This window comes from Chiloscyllium plagiosum, unplaced genomic scaffold (genome assembly GCF_037043375.1).
Source record: "Chiloscyllium plagiosum isolate Xiang-an unplaced genomic scaffold, Cpla_swu_hap1 HiC_scaffold_8, whole genome shotgun sequence".
Taxonomy (NCBI): domain Eukaryota; kingdom Metazoa; phylum Chordata; class Chondrichthyes; order Orectolobiformes; family Hemiscylliidae; genus Chiloscyllium; species Chiloscyllium plagiosum.
The window spans coordinates 66,198,304-66,220,362 of record NW_028270146.1 but is presented as its reverse complement, the minus strand read 5'-3'; the positions used below and the strand labels follow the sequence as shown (position 1 = coordinate 66,220,362).

At 42.2% G+C, this 22,059-nt stretch overlaps 1 protein-coding gene across 1 annotated transcript; it reads right to left on the bottom strand.

The window, feature by feature from the left end:
• Nucleotides 1-951: 951 nt before the first annotated feature.
• psma6a (proteasome 20S subunit alpha 6a) lies at nucleotides 952-16,391 on the bottom strand. Its single transcript, XM_043697819.2, has 7 exons — nucleotides 16,238-16,391; nucleotides 13,284-13,378; nucleotides 9,104-9,185; nucleotides 7,904-8,059; nucleotides 2,812-2,990; nucleotides 2,550-2,644; nucleotides 952-1,131 (listed from the first exon to the last, which is right to left on the bottom strand). The coding sequence occupies exons 1-7, from the start codon at nucleotides 16,311-16,313 to the stop codon at nucleotides 1,074-1,076; spliced, it is 741 nt and encodes a 246-aa protein (XP_043553754.1). The 5' UTR covers nucleotides 16,314-16,391; the 3' UTR covers nucleotides 952-1,073.
• Between the last annotated feature and the right edge of the window lie 5,668 nt (nucleotides 16,392-22,059).

The following is a 22,059-nucleotide window of genomic DNA, read 5'->3' as shown; positions in this document are numbered from 1 at the left end:
ATCTGACAAGGGAGTCGCGGAGGGAGTGGTCTCTACGGAAAGCTGATAGAGGAGGGGAGGGAAATATATCCTTGGTGGTGGGGTCCGTTTGGAGGTGGCGGAAGTGACGGCGGATGATGCGCTGTACATGGAGATTGGTGGGGTGGTAGGTGAGGACCAGTGGGGTTCTGTCCTGGTGGCGGTTGGAGGGGCGGGGCTCAAGGGCGGAGGAGCGGGAAGTGGAGGAGATGCGGTGGAGGGCAACTTCCATATCCGCCACAGATTCACCTGCACCTCCACCCACATTATCTACTGCATCCGCTGCAGCCGGTGTGGCCTCCTCTATATTGGGGAGACAGGCCGCCTACTTGCGGAGCGATTCAGAGAGCACCTCTGGGCCACCCGGACGAACCAACCCAATCACCCTGTAGCACAGCATTTTAACTCCCCCTCCCACTCCACCGAGGATATGCAGGTCATTGGACTCATCCACCGCCAAACCACAACAACGCGACGGTCGGAGGAGGAGCGTCTTATCTTCTGACTGGGAACCCTCCAACCACAGGGGATGAACTTGGACTTCACCAGTTTCTTCATCCCCCCTCCCCCCACCTTGTCTCAGCCGAATCCCTCCAGCCCGGCACCGCCTTCCTGACCTGCAGTCTTCTTCTTGACCTCTCCGCCTCCACCCTACTCCGACCTATCACCCTCACCTTGACCTCTTTCCACCTATCACATTTCCAACGCCCCTCCTCCAAGTCCCTCCTCCCTACCTTTTATCTTCTCCTGCTGAACACTCTCTGCTCATTCCTGAAGAAGGGCATGTGCCCGAAACGTCGAATCTTCTGTTCCCTAGATGCTGCCTGACCTGCTGTGCTGTTCCAGCAATAAAGTTTCAGCTTGTAAAATTGGGAACATAGCCATCTCTATAGATCAGATGTGAGCACATGTAAACATAACTTTAATCAATACTATGTTCCAAAACCTCAGCTTTATTTGTACAGATTAAAATACAGTGTAGATGGCATTCTCTTACAGCAATCTAGTTTTTCATTAACATTTTCTTTGTAACAAATACAGAACTATATGGAATTTCAGTCCCTCTCTGCTAGAGCAACCAGATGTGCATCAATTTCAGCTTCTGAAAGAATCCTACGAGGAAAAAGAATAAAGACGTTCATGCACAGGTACATTTAAGAAGATAAAAAATTAATTACAGAATTAAATGTAACTAATTAATTTGTGCTACTTTAAAATTTCTAAATTGCTCAAAATGAAATTAAATATATTTCAAGAATAATTTTTTTGAAAATTTACACAATAAGGGAAACTGTTTTGATATAATAATGAAACAGCATTTGTTTAAAATTTGACTTCTGGAGCGTGGTTTACTCAAGTGCTGATATTTTCTAATCAACCGGTTTAGGGATGTTATTACACACCCCTGGAGCAAGCAGGATGTGAACCCAGACCTCCTGTTTGGAGGTAGGGATGGTACCAATGCCTTCCCCCTGTAGAGAGGGACCAGAATTTACCAGGCTTCAGCAAAGCAAGGAACAATACTCAAATCTGGTGCATTAGACCACTCAACCATCCTGATGCTGCCAATTGCTAATGTCTGTTGCATATATTTTTAATTATGCTGTCCAGATACGTTATGACACTCCAAGAGCAAGTGAGACCTAAACTCAGGCCTTCTGTTTCAGAGATAGGGATATTACCACTGGACCATAAGAGTCCATGTTTGCTCAAGTGCCAAGTACTGGCCTAAATATCATACATTGTACAAAAACAAAGGGCACTATTCAGGAATTGATTTTCCTTGGGTCAATTTTCATTCTGAAGTTGTAGACTGGTTGTTGTGCTCTAGCTGCCTGTTAAACCCTCTGCCAACCATGCCAATACAATGAAGTCAAATCAGGAAGACTTAAGCTGTGCAGTCATTTGTCAACTGCCATGTCACCACCTGCATCAAAAGCAACTTTTAAAATAAATCTTATGTCAGTGCTAAAAATGTAACACCTTTGTAGATCCAAGCATCTAAGCTCAGCATCAGTAATTGTCCAGCAAGTCAATGGGTTTAGGTGGTGGCATAGCAGTAATATCACTGGATTAGTAATCAAGAAACCCAGCTAATATTCTGAGGACATGGGTTAACCTCCCACTGTGGAAGATGGTGAAACTTAATTCCATTAAAATAAATCCGGAATAAAAAGCAAGTCAAATGACAATTATTGTTAAAACAAATCTGATTCACTAATGTCCTTTAAGGAAGGAAATCTGCTATCCTTGCCTGGATTAATCCAAGTGTGATTCCAGACATACAGCCATGTGGTTGTCTCTTAATCACCCTCTAGGTAATTAAAAATCAGCAATAAATGCTGACTACAAAATATACTTCAATAAAATGGCTTGGCCACATTTTTGTAAAGGTATTTTCAAATTCTTCAAACAATTAATAACTCTCAAGGAACACATAATAGGAGATAATGTAGCCAAGGATTTAAAAAAGTTGAACAGAAATTTAGACAATAAATAATAGGTGTAAAACAAGATTATTTTAAAATTACCTAAATTTAGGGTTATCCACTGTCACTACCCCAACTTCAATTTCAGATGGCTTGAAGTCAATGGACAGCACTGTGGACAGGCAGGTTATTGCTGTCTACAAAAAACAAATACATTATTTCAAAATATAGCAGAATTAGTTTCTAAGAATCACTTTTCTGATCACAAGCAATAGAAACGAACTTTTAGCATGTTAAACTAAAGGACAGAAAAAGTTAAGAAAATTCAACTTTATTAATAGTGATAGACTCAATAGTTTCATACCTCGACAGTTTGTGCATATACCCAGTCAAGCTTTTTCTTAACTTTCTTTTCCAAGAAGCTTGTGGCTTCTGTCTGTTTGACTCCTGCAGCAGTGGCCTTGAACCCACAATAATAACCAGCAGGGTCACACTTGTAAACCTGAGCACCAAGTTCCTCATCAACACCCACCAGAATCATACCTGTAAAACACAACAATGAAACTGGAAAGTTTAATGCACTGCACTTATGCTTGGTATTTAACAGAAACATAGAAACTCATCACAGTAAGAGCATTCAGCTCATCACACACTTGCTGGTTCTTTGAGAGATTAATTATAATTAATTCCACCTTACGTCTTATCCACAACCCTACAAAGTTCCTTAAATTATAAACTATTCAAGTATTTACGAAAAGTAAACCAAAACATATGATTAAAACTTTCTCTCATCAACTTTCCCGCTGCCAAAATACAATTCGATTACTCATGCGACTCAGCCAAGATTGTCTATCTCATACACTGCAGGCAAAGATGCCCTGAGGCATGGTACATTGGCGAGAATGAGCAGAGGCTATGGCAATGACACACCGCACAACAATCAACAGACAGGAGTGTTCCCTCCCAGTCGGAGAACACTTCAGCAGTCTGGGACATTTGACCTCGCACCTTCGGGTGACCGTCTCCAGGGTGTACTTCAGGACAGGCAACAATGCAAAGAGGCCGAGCAGAGGCTGATAGCCAAGTTCGATACCCATGGGGATGGCCTCAACTAGAACCTTGGGTTCATGTCACACTACAGGTGACCCAAGTGCACTACACACACACTCTCTTATAAACAAGCTCTTATACTCTCCCACACACCCTCTCAGACTTTTACCCCTTTACACTCTCACACACACACATAACACACTGAATTTGTACTTGCAGAATTATATTTTATTTTGCTCAAGAACTGCATGAATCTATGTTAGATTCTGTAAATTCATTTTTTAGATTAGAATCAGTCTGAACATTGTGGCATAGTCTCACACAGGTCACCTCACACCTTCAATGCATGATCTAGGCTGATATGACACTAATTGTTAAAGTTCACTTGAGAATGTAACTTTAAAAAAGTTTTGCGTGGAGTTTGCACGTTCTCCCCGTGTCTGCGTGGGTTTCCTCCGGGTGCTCCGGTTTCCTCCCACAGTCCAAAGATGTGCAGGTCAGGTGAATTGGCCATACTAAATTGCCCGTAGTGTTAGGTAAGGGGTAAATGTAGGGGTATGGGTGGGTTGCGCTTCGGCGGGGCGGTGTGGACTTGTTGGGCCGAAGGGCCTGTTTCCACACTAAGTAATCTAATCTAATCTAATCTAACTGAAACCAACGTGTTCATTCTAAAAGGGGAGAGACTTAACAAATAATGCAGGTCTTTTCAATATATAATTTCAGCTATATCATATTGTAAACGCTTGCTATAAATTCTGTGTCTTACAATCTTATACTCCACAACCACCTGATGAAGGAGCAGTGCTCTGAAAGCTAATGCTTCCAAATAAACCTGTTGGACTATAACCTGGTGTTGTGTGATTTTTAACAATTCAATCTTTGTCGCTGAGCTGTGAATTGTTATTTAATGTCCTTGTCATCCAATAGAAATAATGAATGACACAAAGTCAACATTCCCAAATTTTAGCAGGAATATTTCTGATACTGAACTGAATCCTAAGAACCTGAAGTGGCTCAGCTCATTCAGGGTGTACATATGCACTACCCTTCTTTCTTTTTTAACTATAAATTAAAGAATGGAAAATAGATAAAAGAGTAACAAACCATATTTCTCTATGAACTTGCTCAATTTGGGGAAGAAGAGATGTAAATGCAGATGTTTTGCATCATTCATTACTTCAGTTAAAATTAATAAAAACATTGCAGATAATTTATGCATATGAGATGCTAATTCTGAAAAGATTTATTTTTGAATGAATTAATGATTTATTGCCACGTGTATTTTACAGTAAGAATACAATAAAATATAGTGAAAAGCCTTCATTTGTTACCATAATTTAGTGCCATTTTGAATAATTTAAGAATAAGGAGAAAAACGACATAGTTTAAAAAGAGTCCATCAGTCCTGAGCCAGCTTATTATCACCAACGATGTTTGCGCTGCCATTCCTCCTCTAGCGCTTTCTCGATGTCTATACTCAACCCGATGAAAATCGATGTTGCCAATCCTCAGGCTCCAACTTTTGCTGCTGGGCCCATTCTGCTTCGCCACAGCCTCCCCGCCAGCTGTGCTACACCAACCAATGTCAGAATTGCTTCACTCATCACTGGGCCCACCTTGTTGATGTTGCTTTGATGCGTTTCTGCCACTGCTTCGCTGCTGCCAGCTGCTGACCCAACCAAAGATTAAGTTGCTGATCCTTAGGCTCCACCTTTCATCATTGGGCCTACCATGCCGACACTGCCTCTGCCAATTAGCAGCCGCCAATTCCAGGTCCTGTGCTCATTCCGGAAAAGTAAGAAAGGGTTCACTGAAGATCTGCGCTAGGCTCACTGAAGATCCTCCCCTGGGTTCTTGTCGCCACCCGAAGAGGACAAGAGGTAAATAAAGGTATAGAGAAAAAACACAATAGGGAAAAAGAAAAGCAGTCGGAGCGGAGGAGCTCCAGCTCAGGAGGCCTACTCCTACACCATCTTCTTTAAATAGGTATCTAGTGCTGGCACAAGTAGGTATTATTCATGCAGGTCACAGACTATTTAATTGTGGAGCATCACAAACATTTTCATCTTGTCCACAATCAAGTTTATAAAGGATTGCATCATGGGTCATTGAAAAATAATTCAGGATGGGAGTTCTGTCCAACATTTATCCTACCCTAACACCACTAAACCTAGATATCTGATCAGTACATATTGCCTGTACATGGGACCACACTGTGAGCAAATTGGTTGTTGCATTTCTCTAGAAGACCAAACACAATTCGAAATACTCAATTGGTTACATTGGGATGTTAAAGGGCTTACATAGTGTAACTTCCTCTTTGTTTAATTTAATACAGAAGCAACGCAGAGAATTTCTTGCTTTCTGTGACTTACGTTACTTGATTCTGCTAACTGATTGGGAAAGTCACTACTTTTTTTTAAAATCACAATTAGATAACACACCTTGCAGAAATGATGGATTACCAAGTTTAATCAGTTGACCTTTTTCTAATTAAGAAAATAATTGGGAAGTCACAATGGAGGAACGTAGACAGAATACTGACTAGGACATTACAGTACGCAAGTACATGCATAACACTGCATTAATCTTATAATACAAAGAGAACAAAGAACAAAGAAAATTTACAGCCCAGGAACAGGCCCTTCGGCCTTCCAAGCCTGTGCCGGTCCAAATCCACTGTCTAAACTTGTCGCTCAATTCCTAAGCATCTGTATCCCTCTGCTCCCCACCTACTCATGCATCTGTCCAGATGCATCTTAAATGAATCTATCGCGCCTGCCTCTACTACGTCTGCTGGCAATGCATTCTAGACACCCACCAGCCTCTGTGTAAAGTACTTGCCGCGTGTATCCCCCTTAAACTTTTCACCTCTCACCTTAAAGTGTGACCTCTTGTTATTGAACCCTTCACCCTGGGAAATAAGCTTATCTCAATCCATCCTGTCTATACCCTTCATGATTTTGTAAACCTCAAAACAGGTCCCCCCTCAATCTCCTTTTTTTCTAATAAAAACAAACCTAACCTACTCAACCTTTCTTCATAGCTAGCGCCTTCCATACCATGCAACATCCTTGTAAACCTTCTCTGTACCCTCTCCCAAGGTAATGTGGAGACCAGAACTGTACACAGTATTCTAAATGCAGCCCAACCAATGTAGTGTACAATTTTAACATGACCTGCCAGCTCTTATGCTCAATACCCCATCCGATGAAGGCAAGCATACTATATGCCTTCTTGACCACTCTATCCACCTGTGCAGCAACCTTCAGGATACAATGGACCTGAACTGCCAGATCTCTCTGCTCATCAACTTTTCCCAAGGCTCTTACATTTACTGTATAATTCGCTCTAGAACTAAACTTACCTAAATGCATCACCTCACATTTACCTGGATTGAACTCCACTGCCACTTCTCCGCCCAACTCTCAGCCTATCATCTATATTCTCCTGGATTCTTTGACAGACCCTTATGCTTTCTGCTACTCCACCAATCTTTGTATCATCTGCAAACTTGATCATATCAACAGTGCCCTCTTCCAGATCATTTATGTATATCACAAACAACAGTGGACCCAGCATTGATTCCTGTGGAACACCACTGGTCACCTTTCTCCATTTCGAGAAACTCCATTCAACTACTACTCTGTCTCCTGTTGCTCAACTAGTTCTTTATCCACCTAGCTGGAACACCCTACACACCATGTGACTTCACTTTCTCTATTGGTTTACCATGGGGAACCTTATCAAACATCTTACTAAAGTCCATGTATATGACATCTACAGCTCTTCCTTCATCTACCAACCTGGCCACTTCCTCAAAGAACTCTCTTGAGTTGGTAAGGCATGATCTCCCCCTCGGAGGAGAAAGTGAGGTCTGCAGATGCTGGAGATCAAAGTTGAAACTTTATTGCTGGAACAGCACAGCAGGTCAGGCAGCATCCAGGGAACAGGAGATTCGACGTTTCGGGCACAGGCCCTTCTTCAGGAATCATCTCCCCCTCACAAAACCATATTGCCTATCACTGATAAGCCCATTCTTTTCCAAATATAAGTAGATTTTATCCCTCAGTACCTTCTCCAGCAACTTTCCCACCACTGACATCAGGCTCACTCTAGTAACCCGGAATATCCCTACTACCCTTCTTGTACAGGGGAACAACATGAACAACCCTCCAGTCCTCCGGCACCTCACCTCTGTTTAAGGATGCCACAGAAAGATATCTGTCAGCGCCCCAGCTATTTCCTCTCTCGCCTCCCTCAGCATCCTGGGATAGATCACATCTGCTCCTGGGGATTTGTCCACCTTAATAACTTCTAGCCTATCCAACACATCTTCCTTACTTTTGTCAACGTGATCCAGAGTAATCAAACTTCTATCTGTAACGCATAAAGAAGTTGCTTACAGCATCCCAGAGGTCTCATTTCAGCATTCTGTGTATATACTTGGGAAATATCTGCAATCCGTTTGCACAACATGTCCACTGGGATATCATAGCCATATTTGTACTTCCAATTTGCAGCTTCATATCGAGCTCTCTGTACCTGGGATCTGCTGTCCGCTGTAAAGAAATAGGAAAAAAGATTTAAAGATGGACTTACAAGAAATGTGCAAACTAATGTCCTTGATATTGATTTAATTTCACTGTTAATTTTAGAAAAAAGGGACCTTGTTGCACAGTGGGTATTATCCCTGCCTCTGATCCAGAAGTTTCAGGTTCAAGTCCCATTCCTGGACCTGATGGTCACAAGGTACATTCATAACGCAGCCAAAGTGGTTGGGTATTAACTCATGAATCTTTCCATTACAACAGAAAGCAGCTCAGCTATGTGATGAAATGCAAGTTGTAGGCGCCATCATTACTACTCATAGTTCCAGACTACAACATACATGTAAAAGTTCATGCCACTACTGCAACTCCAGTTGGTTGAACTTGGTGGTTACAACTGGCAGTAATAACTTATGGCCCCCATTCCAGTTGGGGTTGTTTTGGGACCCAATACATTGCCCTGTCTGCGATGGAAGCTGACCGTGGATGGGATCTGTTTTTGGGCTGAGACTTTGAAAAGTATTTTAGAAATCTGGCATGTACCATAACAAAAGAGGATACTAAGATGAAACAAACAGGAAAAATACAAATCAATTAGTAAAGGTAAAGGTCACATTGAATGTGGGATTTGAAATCCTATGGATTGGAAAGGAAGAGTATTTGGAATCTATGTATCATCCTGTGGTATTTTGTAGCTCTCCTTTAACTATGTTCTCATTTTCAATTATAACTCAATGTACTTGTTGAACATGGTAATGCTAAGTTATCAGGTACAGGACTTGGTCAAAATTGAGATGGCTTTTGAAAATGCTCAAAATATTTCTCATTATTAGCCTGAGACATTAACTGTTTTTTCTCCACTGATTGTTTGACCTAATCAGTATTTCTAGCATTTTCTGTTCTTTTAGCAATTTGCTGTGCTTACTTTTGCATGAGTGTCAATAATATTATTCTTGCTTTGCCACATTACTTTTAAACATGGAGTTATTTTGTATCAAAGCCGGATAACTCAAAAGGGAAAAAAACTTAACTGGAATCAGTTTTCCAGGTTGTTACCTGTCATTCCTGTCATTACACATCCTATGTTTTCAGTTATTCTGAATAGGTGTGTGACTGTGTTGGCATCCAATAGCTTATCCTGAAAAACAACAAATTAAATGACTGGATTAAGGATAGTACACAAAGAACTACAGACTGCATATTAGTTCAAACAGGGGCACTATTGCTAGGGCAAACACAGTGTGAATACAGGAATGTCATTATAGAACTCCAAGCAGGCTACAATATCTCTCTCTATAATCACGGACCTCAGGAGACCTTCTGCTCTGTGGGTTCTCATTCTCAGATTAATCCCAAGTGAACTTTAACAGATCACTTCATAGTCTAAATAAACTATAGAACACTTTTGAAGACCAACAGTATGAAAGGCAATTATCTCAAGAATCTAGGGTTTATGTATAATACTTTATGATCCAAGATAATTTCTAATCACTACTTCTCCATTATATAGAATGCCTAGTGTGGAAACAGGCCATTTCGCCCAACAGGTCCACACCAACTCTCCGATAAGTAACCCACTCAGACCCATTCCCCTACCTTATTATTTTACATTTCTCCTAACTAATGCATCTAAACAACACATCCCTGAACACTATGGGCAATTTCGCATGGCCAATTCACCTAAGCTGCATATCTTTGGACTGTGGAAGGAAATTGGAGCACCCAGAGGAAACCCACTCAGACATGGGGAGAATGTGCAAACTCCAGACAGACAGTCATCCGAGGCTGGAATCGAATCAGTGTCCCTGGTGCTGTGAGGCAGCCGTGTTAACCATGGCTAAGCATCTCCTGGCTCAGGGACACTACCACTGTACCACAAGGGCCCCTCATTGGCATCTAATTATATTTTCTAATCAGCCTATTCAGAGAAGGTATTACACACCTCTGTAGCAGGTGGGACTTGAACTCAGCCCTGATGGTTAAGAGGTAGGCACACTAGCCACTGTGGGGTGTAATTGTCTCTCCACATAAACTAATTACAGCTGGCCTCAATTTAATCACCACAAGCAATTTTAAAAAAAAACTGGTAAGGAGTCTTTTTAGAGACTCCACATATCAAGATCTGATGAAAGATCATCCCGAAACACATTCATTCTATTTCTATTTCTATTCCAGTTGCTGCCTGGCCTGCTGAGGGTCTCCAGCATTTTCTGTTTTCTTTCAGATAGCCAGCTCATTTTTGCTTTTATAACCGCAAATTGTACATTACAAACAATATTAGGTTTGTTATCAGACAATTAACTGAAGAAAAGTAAACAATGTCTCCAAGTTTAAAAAAGTAATATTTCCTGTAAACACTGTACAACATTACAAACTAAGCTATCTCAAATATGGAAACCAAGCAAGGATACAAAAGACATTAGGTCACCAAACGTTTAGTCAGGGATAGGTTTTAAAGGTGAGGTTGAAAGAAAGAAAGAGGAATAGAAAGAGAATTCCGGAGTTTCGAGCCGAGAAAGCTGAAGACACCTTGTTGACCATATGGATTAACATCTCAGAAATTGACAACTTCTTGCCCTGAACTACTGCTTTCATACACTAATACCTCAAAGAAAAGACTCCTGCCATTGAGTCAAGTTGACACACAGATGAAACATGTTAATCACGGTTAAAAAATAATTACAAATTCAGAACTTTATTTGAACTATCAGACACAAAATACAAACAACAACAACCACTGAATCACAGACTTTATTAGTGTATGACATGAGGTGGCTCATTAGCCCACTATGTCTGTGCTTGCCAATAAACCGCTAGCCAATCTCATGGCCACTAATTTGCAAGTTTCAGCATTTCTAGTACATATCCAACTAGTTTTCAAAGACTCCATCAGCTTTTCAGGCAGCAAGTTCTTATCAGTAAAAACAAATCTCAGCTCTTATTGTAAACTTGTATCAATAAATCTACAATTCTTGGCTATTGACTTCTCTGCTAAGCAAGTGACTAAGCAAGCAAGGATAGGAGAAAACTATTGAGACCCCTCAATTTTATGTGCCTCAATTAAATCTCCCCTCAGCCTCATCGGTTTAAAAAAGCTCCATACAGTCAAATTTTTCATCACTGCTAAAGTTCTGCAGCACTGGTAACTTTCTCAAAACCTTTTCTTTATCCCCTCTAGTGCAATCATGTCCATCCTGCAATCTTATGATCAGAACTGTATGCAGTCATCTAGCTGTAGCCTAGTGAATTATACAGGTCCAGTATAGCCACCCTGTCCTTCCATTCAAATTGTATTCAAAAACTTCAGTTTTATATTTAGCACCTAACTAGAACAGGAGATAAATGGGGTACAGTAAATGTATTATGGTTGAATTTTTAAAAGTCATTTGGTAAGGTGCACATGAAGTAAAATGCACAAGATAAGAAGTCATTAAGTTTTAGGTAATATATTAGTGTGGCTGGAGGACTGGTTAATGAATAGAGAGCAGGAAATAGGGATGAACTGTGCATTCTCTGTTGGCAGGCCATGGTTAATTAGGTTTTACAAAGATCAAAGACTATCCCCAGCTACTCGAAATCTATATTAATCACTTAGATGAGACCAAGAGTAATGGATCTATGTTCTCTGGCTTTCCAGAGCCAGGTGGAGAGACAAACTGTGAACAGGCCATAAGAGACCAAAGAGCCAGATTAAGCGAGTGCATTCGGATCATTTAGGACTGAGGGGAGGAAGAATCTCTTTTATCTCTTAAGTCTGTAGTTCAGAAGATTGTGGATGGTCTATCATTGAACATAATTAAAGATTGAGGTAGACAGACTTTTGGTCACTCAGGAAATCAAGAGGCATTGGGAAGAAAGTTATTTGGTCAACTGCTGTCCCTATTTCTTATGCTTCCTGCGTTAGCTACTAAAGCAAAATGCCTTCTTAAACATCTTACCTATTTATGCTGCTACTTTCAGGGTAATAAAGACATGGACTCAAAGTCCTTCTGCTCTTCTATATTACCGAGTCTACTACCATTTATTTTGGATTCCCTTGACTTTGTTTACTCACTCCAACTGTCTCACTTAACTCTTTTCCATACTAAATTTCATTTGACAGTGATGTATAAAGAAAAGATCATTAGTGAGATATAATAATTATTTTCCACTCAGACAGATTAACTCAGTTCTCTCTCTACTCAAATTTTATTTACACATATGTTCATACATTTGTCACCATATATTGTTTACATTGTCCACAAGGTCGATAATATTAATTCAAATGTTGAAATCAAAGTGATAATATAAAAGTACTACTGTTTAACATATACAGGAAGCTTTTATTTCAGGTAGATTTTAATTAGAATATTTGTGTGCTCTAATTGTACTGCATGATAGTCTGGCAGACTGACAGCCCACTGGCATTTGCAAATTTCTTGCTCCTTTCCTGAATAGTGATGGTTGGCAAAGAATGGACAATGACTGCTAGAACCATTCAGACATTTACAGTCAGGTCAGATCCCTCTTGTGACTTATGTCTACATACATGTCTCTCCCAAATGGAATCTTGGGCAGAGATCAGAAATGGGCAACTTACTATTGACCCTCGATAACTTACAAGGCCTTAACTAACTGAGGTGAGTTGGACCACATTAATTCCTGCTCCATCTGAGGGCAGCTAAATCTATAGTGTACAACTTGTGAGTAAATCAACATAGTATGTTCAAACATCTGATCCATCAAGAGAGTTTGATTATTCATTTAAATTAGTTATTGGTTAGGAACACACATTGTCGGTTTAAAAAAAAAACAAACTCATCCTTGGAATGTAAGCAGCATTATCAAGGCCAGCATTTATTACCCATCAGTTGCCATTAGCCAGTGGGTGATGGGCTAACTGGGTAGCTTGCTCGGCCACTCCAAAGAGCAGTTAGGCATGAACAGGTGTTGGAACAGTCAAACTGAATAGAAACAGAGGTTTCCTTTCCTAAAGCACACAATTCATTCACTCGAGTCTGTGACAATTTCAAATTCACTTTTTACAGCAGTCATCCTTTCATTTCTCAATTTTGCCATCTGAATGCAAATTTCTGAGCTTCGATTTGAAACATGTGGCTACTGCAATACTTGAACATTATAATTTAGCAGCAGTTCTTTATTTTAACTGGTTCTTGGTTGCCAACACCATCTCAATTCCTTCCAGTACACTTTTCAAATGCTGCTACTTAAAAACAATACTTCAGCTTGCACTCACCGGCACTTTCTTTTGTGTAACAACTACAGCACAGTCCTTTCCACGAACAGCGACTGAAGTGAGGCCACCTTGGTTTATAGCCTTAAAAGCATATTCTGCAAAATAAACCCATAAATTCACCAAGGCATTGAAATACAAGCCCAATTCATTTTGCAGTGGCAGATCTCATTCCATAAATTTGAATAATCACAAAACCACTGCTAATATTTATTAGACCATGATTATTTTAACAAATTATCATTCACACATCAACAGCAACATCTAAGCTGCCCATGACCACCACTCCCTCCCCCAATCCCATCCAACAGTTAGGACATCCCCATCTGGCAGCACAGTGGCTTAGTGGTTAGCACTGAGTCCCACCAATTCCAACCTCTAGCGACTGTGTAGAGTTTGCATGTTCTCCCTGTGTCTGTGTGGGTTCCTCTGGGTAACTCCCACAGTCCAAAAATGTGCTAGTTAGTTGGATTGGCTGTGCTTAATTACCCATAGTGTTCAAGGAGGTGGATGTTAGGTGCGTTAGCCATGGGAAGTACAGGATTACAGGGATAGGGTAGGGGAATGGGTCTGGTTGGAATGCTCTTCGAAGGATTGGTGTGAACTTGTTGGGCTGAATGGCCTGTTTCCACTTTGTGGTGATTCTATTAAAAAAACAATCCCAGGCTCATTCCACTGAGATTAACATCTCTTCCCCTAACATTTCTACACTGGGATTCACCCTTTCTCACCCCACCCCCTCCAATCTGTTCAGGGATCTCCTACCACACTGTCATCTCTGAGCTGGGTCTACATCTGTGTCATGACTGAGTCAACACTCTGCATCTGTGTTATGACCCAGGATTGCTGGGGTCACCTACTCCATCTCTCTCTGCACAAAGATTATTTATCCTCCTGTTCTGTGATGGATCATTTAGTGCTGAGGTTTCTTACCCCTTTCCTCAGTGTTGGGTTCATTTATACCACCCATGGTAGGCCACACCCATTCCAGTGAAGGAGATATTTACCCCAATCACCCCATCGCATTGTTTATATACCACCTTTCACCATGAGACGGTTATTTACCATTGCCGTCCCCCAGTAACAGTTATTTACCATCCTCACTACCCAGTGATGGGGCTATTTACCATCCCCATATCCACTGTGATGAGGCAATTTACCAGCAGCACCCCCACCGCTGATGCGGTTATTTAACAGCCACTCCAACCCCAAGTGATGGGGGTTGCTTACCGGTAATGGCCTTTGTTGCTGTAATGTGGTTATTTACCCACCTGCTTCACTGTGATGGGATTATTTTCACTCTCCTCCCCACTCTGATGGGGTTATTACCCCAACCATCTCACCTCCAACTCCTGCACACAGTCATGGGGTGACTCTCCCTTCCCATGCCTCCCACTGACAGGGTGACTCCCTACCCCCTCACCTCTCTCAGTGACAGAGTGGCAAACCCTCTTCCCCCCCAATCTCAGTGACAAAGTGACTTCCTCCGCCTCCAACATCCCCCCCCCCCCCCATCCCTCACCCCTCTTATGGGGTGACATGGTAATTCTCTCCCTCCCCCGTCCCCCAGTGATGGGGTGACTCTCTCCCGCCCCCCCATCCCCCCCAGTGACAGGGTGACTCTCTCCCTTCCCCCAACCCCCAAAGTGACGGGGTGATTCTCTTCCTCCGCGCTCTCCCCCCAAAGTGACAGGGTGACATTCTCCCTTCCCCCTCTCCCCCAAGCGACGGGGTGACACTCTCCCACCTCCCCCAGTGATGGGGTGACACCCTCCCCACATACCCCAGTGACGGGGTGACACACTCCCTTCCCTCATTCCACAAGTGACAGGGTGTCTCTTTCCCTTCCCCCATCCCCCTGACAGGGTGGCTCCCTCCCTTCCCCCTAGTGATGGGGTGACTCACTCCCTTCCCCACCTCTTCCTCCAGTGAAGGGGTGATTCTCTCCTAATCTACCCCTCAGTGACAGCTGAATTTCCTCTTCCCCATGATGGGGTGATTTCTTCCCTACAGTGACAGGGTGATTTCTCATCGTCGACCTCCCCCCACTAATGGGGCGATTTCTCATCCTCGTCCTTCCCCCATAACAGGGTGATTTCTCATCCTCTCCCCTCCCTTCCCCATAACGGGGTGATTTCTCATCCTCGTCCTCCCCCCGCTAACAGGGTGATTTCTCGTCCTCGTCCTCCCCCCACTAGCGGGGTGATTTCTCGTCCTCCCCCCACTAGCAGGGTGATTTCTCGTCCTCCCCCCACTAGCAGGGTGATTTCTCATCCTCTCCCTTCCCCATAACGGGGTGATTTCTCATCCTCGTCCTTCCCCCACTAACGGGGTGATTTTTCATTCTCGCCCCGCCCCCACTAACAGGGTCATTTCTCATCCTTCCCCCTCCCCCACTAATGGGGTGATTTCTCCTCCTCCACTCTTGGGGTGATTTCTCTTCCCACAACCCCACCCCCGCCCGTGACAGGGTGAGTTCACTCCCCACCCCCCCCCCCCTCTCCCTCTCCCCAGTGGCAAAGTGAGTTCTAACCTCTGGTGACAGGGTGATTTCCCCCCAAACCCCACCAACGCTGGGGTGATTTCTGCCCACCCCCTCAATGGGGTGATTTGTACAGCTCCCCCCCATGACGGGGTAAAACACCCCTCGTGACAGGCTCATGTCTCCCCCAGCCATTCCCCTCCCCCCCAGTGACGGGGTGATTTCTCCCCCTGCCCTTCCCCCCAGTATCAGTGCGATTTCTCTCGCCCACCCCCCCAGTGATGGGGTGGCCCACCCCCTCCCCCCCCTCACCCCCCTCACCCCCCTCACCCTCCCCCAGTGAGGGGGTAGTTCAGGCCGCCCTCCTCTGGCTGTGGGTTGGGCCCGGGATGACGGGGCAGTTCTGAGCCGGCTCGGGCCGGGGCCGGGGCCGGGCCCGGGGCCGGGGCCGGGTCTCTCTGTGTCTGTGACTCACCTACTTGGTATAACCTTCCCTCCGGGGAGAAGATGGTGATGTGACGGTCAAAGCCGGCGCTCGATCCCCGGGACATTGTGACAAAGAAACCAAACCGGAGACCAACAACATGCAGCGCCACAACCGGAACTGATCCTCAGCCCGACAGGATATCCGGTTTCACAGACCTCTGACCCGGCAGTACTCCCGGAAGCCTGGCTGTGGACACTGTCACCCACAACATCCAAAAATAAATAATATAATCATCTCGAGAGTGAAATGTTGTGGATTCTCAAACTATCAAATGCAAAATAAAGTTCAGATTTAAACTCTGTGATTTTTTAATATCTGACCTGAGCATTTCCAAAATTTTCTCTTCATTTTAAATGCCTGATAATCTGGTGTAATTTAATGGTTCAGAAAGGGTTAATGTTTGTGAGAAACAAAGCTCTCACACTTCAATAATTGCAGTCCAAGACAAGATCTGAATCAGTAGTGTCATTTATTTTTACACTTGCAAGTGGGTGCGATGTCCAGTGCCAAGCAAGGCAGAGGACATACACCAAATTCAACAAACTCTCGATATTTATATAATTTGGTTCTTACATTTTTTTTCTTATTTCATTGTTCCCCCCCGTTTACATCCTCCACTTCCCTAAGACTGGTCCCACCACTCCTGCTTATCTCTCGTCTTATCCGGCCTTGTCTGTGACAAAATGCTTATTTCTGGCCCCACAAGGCCGTTTGACCTCATCCCACTGCAGGTCATTGTTAGGCATATTCTTTCTTCATCAGTATCTACTCTTTCCATCTGGGCTTCTCCCGAAGCCACTCTGATCCCTATGACCTCTTTAATTGGGGTTTGTTCCTGTGTCTCTGTAAAAGTGGGAAACAGATGTTTGTACAGGCGTATCTGGCCTAACTTCATCCCCTCACAACATCTTATCTATTTGCCCATAATATCTACCATTGTTTTGCAATCACGTTTCACGCTGGCATACCACTTTAGCTAATACAAAAACAATTATATATTTCCTCCACATAGTTTCCATTCTTGTTGACTCAGCTCTTGGCTGAAACAATTACACACTAATGTGAGTTCATTTACTTTGTACCAGAAATTATAATTGCAGAATTACAGAACTGCAGAAGAAACATTAATTTACCTATATCCCACAATGTTGAAGACTACATTAGGGTCCATTCGTTCTGATTCCTCACACCAACAGGTGGAAAATTAACAGTTCAACTCTAGCTCACAATAAGGATAGACATATCATCTCTGGCTCTTGATAGAATCATAGAATTCCTACAGTGTGGAAACAGGCCCTTCAGCCTAACAAGTCCATACCAACCCTCTAAACAGAAACCCACCCAGACCCATTCCCCTTATCCTATTAACCTTTATTAGTTCCTGACTAATGCAGCTAACCTACACAACCTTTGAACACTATGGGCAATTTAGTATAGCCAATACACCTAATCTGCACACCTTTGGACTTTGTAATTGCACCCAAATGGTCAATTTCACTTGTACTTTTGCTATTGTATAATAAACTATATCTTTGTTGGTTATTGTTAATACCCACCTGGTATGAAAATCCAAGAAAAAAAGTACACCAAACCTTTTATCAACTGGAACCTATGGGAATAGGAGTCAGGTGATGCAGGGACAATGCTCTGATTGCTTATGATGTCAAATAAACCTGTTTGACTATAACCTGGTTTCGTCTAACTTGTGATCTTGTCCACCCCTGTGCAACAGCAGCACCTCCACATCATGAATAGTTTGTGGGGTTTTTAAATTCTCTTGTGGGATGTAGGCATTGCTGACTGTCCAGCGATTACTGCCATTCCTAGTTGCCCTGAAGAAAGTGGAGGTGATTGCCTACTTGAACTCCTGCAGTCCATGTGCTTTCAGAAGGGTGTGAATGGGATGGGCAGAAGCTTTTGGACCCGTGAAAAGGAAGCTCCTGTCCTTTTCTCCGTAGTAAAAGAAACCCTAAAGAAAGCTAGCTTTTCTTTCCTCGCCAGTTGCTTTTAAACAAAACAGATTTTACACATTGTAAATTAGTCATTCTGTGCCTTTTGCAAGCAAGTGCAAGTATCTGGACAGAGATCACCAAATAGCAAGTCCTGGCAAGCCAAAAGGATTATCTATGATATGTGAATATGAAGCATTGAACAGCCTTCCCAGTTTTTCCCTCTATCAATAACACCAATGTTTATTTGTGTGTGTGTGAGGGAGGAGTTAGAGAAGGGGTTAGAGTCTTAACAAGTAGAGTAAAATTTCTAAGATTCATAATTATTTACCTTTAGTTACAATATTTATCTGTAATAAATAGTAGTTTTTATTAAGTGCAGAAAGCTTGGTGCTTTCTGTCAAACTGGGTCTAAAAAAAGGTAAATTGGGGAATCCTGTGCACTTTCATAAAATGTTTAACTTTTGTGATGACTCTGGGAATAACGGGGCTTGATTTCCAGTGCACTACCCCAGTGAGGCATAAAATCCAGTATAGAAAAGAGGAGTAGTTGCAGCACTCTTCCCATTCCGCAAGCTGCAGTTGTTTCAACACACGTATGTTTATGAAAAATGCATTCAATAAGAATGCTTGATTCTTTCTAACTTAGCAGGGTGGACTGACTCCTTGTCCACTGTCAGCAAAACAAAATTTGAACTTACAACAGAGGATATATTGCCAATTATGTACATATATAGAAGTTAGATTGTATATAACTAAGTACTAGAAAAATGTATTCTAGCTTCCTTAAGTTAATCATTAAAGAATTAGACTATTGCAAAAAAATGTAAACAAGAAAATATTATTAACAAATGGTATCAAATGTGAAAATTCCTTCAACTATCCATTTTGCGAAAAGAACACATACATATAACCAACAAACCCAGAAAAATATAAAACAGTCTCAACTATCATCTTAAAAATACTAAAGTTTGGGTTGGATGGTTGGGAGAGCTGTTTTTTCTAGTCTCTGCACAACTGCTTCTGCTATGAGCCCTGATATTGGTGATCCCATGGATGTTTTGTTGATTTGTTTGTAGGTCTTGTTATTGAATATGAAGTGGGTGGTAAGGCACAGGTCCACTAGCTTGACAATGTTGTCCTTGCTGATGAAGTTGGTGCTGTCTGGTGTTTGTATCTTCGGTTCTTCTAGAAGTGTTTCTTTGGCCAGGTTGATGTTAATGGATGTGAACAGGACTGTTATGTCAAAGGAGACAATTATTTCATCCTCTTCTATCTTGGTGACTTTGATGGTCTTTAGGAATTCTTGGGTGGAGTGAATGGAGTGGTGTGAGTTTTCCACTAAGTGTTTTAGTCTTCGTTGGAGTTCCTTGGCTAGACTGTATGTTGGTGTTCCAGGTACTGAGGCAAAAGTGAGGACTGCAGATGCTGGAAACCAGAGTTTAGATCAGAGTGGTGCTGGAAAAACACAGCAGGTCAGGCAGCATCTGAGGAGCAGGAAAATTGACAGGTCTGAGGGGAGTTTCTGTTTTGTGTACTTTGGGTAATCTATAGAAGCATGGTGTGTTGGATTCATCTGGTTTCATTTTTTTGGAAGTCTGTCTTGGTTAGTCCTCCTGATTTCTGAAGTTTTTTTGAGTAAGGCTGTGATTCAGTTCTCTAGTTGTGGGGTTGGGTCTATCGCCACCTGTTGGTAAGTGTCAGTATCTGCAAGCAGCGCATTTGCTTTCTCACAGCAGTCTGTTCTGTTTAAAATTATTTTCATGCGTCATTTGTCGACAGGTAGGATTATAATGTCTTTGTCTTTTCTGAGTCCCTCTAAGTGCTTTCCTTTCTTGTGTATTGACTGTGTTTCCTTGCTTTTTCTTGCTTAATTTGGTGCAACTGTCTGTCTGATGGGTTTCTTCTGTAAGTCAGTGTTGATTCTAATGCTGCTAGGAAGTCCTTTTTGTCCATGTCTCTGTAATTGTAGTTCAATCCTCTTACTAGGATGGCTTTTTTCTGTATCTATTAGAGGCTTATCCAAACCTCTGTGTTTTTCTTTTATGTGAGCTTGTCTAGTTTTTTTGCTGGAGGGCTGATTTTTTTGTTTTCTGTTTGCTGCTGTTTGATGCTTATGGCTCATTGTAGTGTGTCTGTCCATTCATGGTCTGTCATGTTACAAACAAATCAATAAAACTCCCATGGGATCACCAATATCAGGATTCCTAGCAGAAGCAGTTATGCAGAGACTAGAAAAAAACAGTCCTCCCGACCATCCAACCCAAACTTTGGATACGCTATATGGATGACACCTTTGTCATCACCAAATTAAACAAATTACATGAAACCTATAACACCATCAATAATATCCTCACTGACATAAAATTCACAAAATAGGAGGAGAACAACAACAACCCGCCAGCCCTACTTGTCACATTAAAGCGAACACTCAATGGGGAACTTCAACTCTCATCTACATGAAAACAACACACATGGACCAAATACTTAACTACAGAAGCAATCACCCCAACACCCAAAATCGAAGCTGCATTAGGACATTATTTCAGCGAGACACCACACACTGCAGCATCGAGGAACTACAAAGAGCAGAAGAGAAATACCTATACAGAATATTCAAGAAGAACGGGTACCCAATAAACACATTGCAAACCCAAACAAGCAAACACAATGTGCCCAGAAAACCTACCAATTTACCCTACATCAAAGACTTCTCTAAAATGACTTCCAGACTACTCAGACCTCTTGGCATCATGGTAGCCCACAAACCTACAAACACACTAAAACAGTGGCTAATCAACTTAGAAGACCCTATACAAACAACAAACAAAACAAATTTCATTTGCAAAATACCTTGCAAGGACTGTAACAAACACTACATTGGACATATAGGCAGAAAACTATCCACCAGGATACGTGAACATCAACTAGCCACAAAAATACATGACCCACTATCACTAGTATCCTTACATATAGACTAAGAAGGACTCTACTTTGACCGGGACAACACATCCATCCTAGGACAAGCCAAACAGAGACATGCATGAGACTTCCTTGAAGCATGGCATTCCAATTGGAATTCTTTCAAAAACGCATTGATTTGGACCCCATCCAGCATCCTCTGAGCAAAAGAACAGGAAATGACATCATCCATCCAAAGAAACCTAAACACATAAATGGAAAGTGGCCCATACCACCAGTGCTTCACCGAAGGCTCACTGATGATGTTACCTAGTATGGTGATGAAACATCTGAAAACGAACCTTCCAGCTCAGCGAGCAAACCTACATCCAGAACCTCACCCTGAGCTACAAATCGTTTCAAAAATTGCTAATACAGTGAGACTTTTTTAAGAAACCTCCACTTGTGATGAGGTCTTCCAGTGGATTTTCAACTCTCAAACTCTGAACAGGATCAAGCATAGGCCATTTGGCTCCTTGAACATGTTCCACTATTTAATTTGTTCATGGCTGATTGAATGTAACCCCAAATTTACATTCCCTCCTATCTCTGATAAACTATCCACTTCTGCCTTAAAGATATTGAAAGCATGTTAAGAAGAAAAGTGCAAATTACTCAAGACCCTCTGTGAGAAAACAAAAATGGCATCATCTCTGATTTGAATGGGTGACCCTGCGTTCTCGATTCTATGGGAAACATCCTCTCCACATCTATGTTGTCAAGACCCCTCAGGTCTTATATGTTTAAATCAAGTTGCCTCTTGTTGCGCTCCTAGTGAAGCTGTTTCAACCTTACTGCAACACAGGCATCTCCTTCACAATATATAAAATCACCCTGGCATATCATGAAAACAAAAAGCAGAATAAATCCATCCCATCAGTTTACTCTCGATCATCAGTG

Excerpts from the sequence above, each read along its gene's own strand:
- psma6a (XM_043697819.2), bottom strand. The coding sequence starts at position 16,313 with ATGTCCCGGGGATCGAGCGCCGGCTTTGACCGTCACATCACCATCTTC. Across the intron at positions 13,379-16,237 it reads GGGAAGGTTATACCAAGTAG|AATATGCTTTTAAGGCTATA; the intron begins GTGAGTCACAGA and ends TTTATTTTGCAG. Across the intron at positions 8,060-9,103 it reads TGTAATGACAGGAATGACAG|CGGACAGCAGATCCCAGGTA; the intron begins GTAACAACCTGG and ends ATTTCTTTACAG.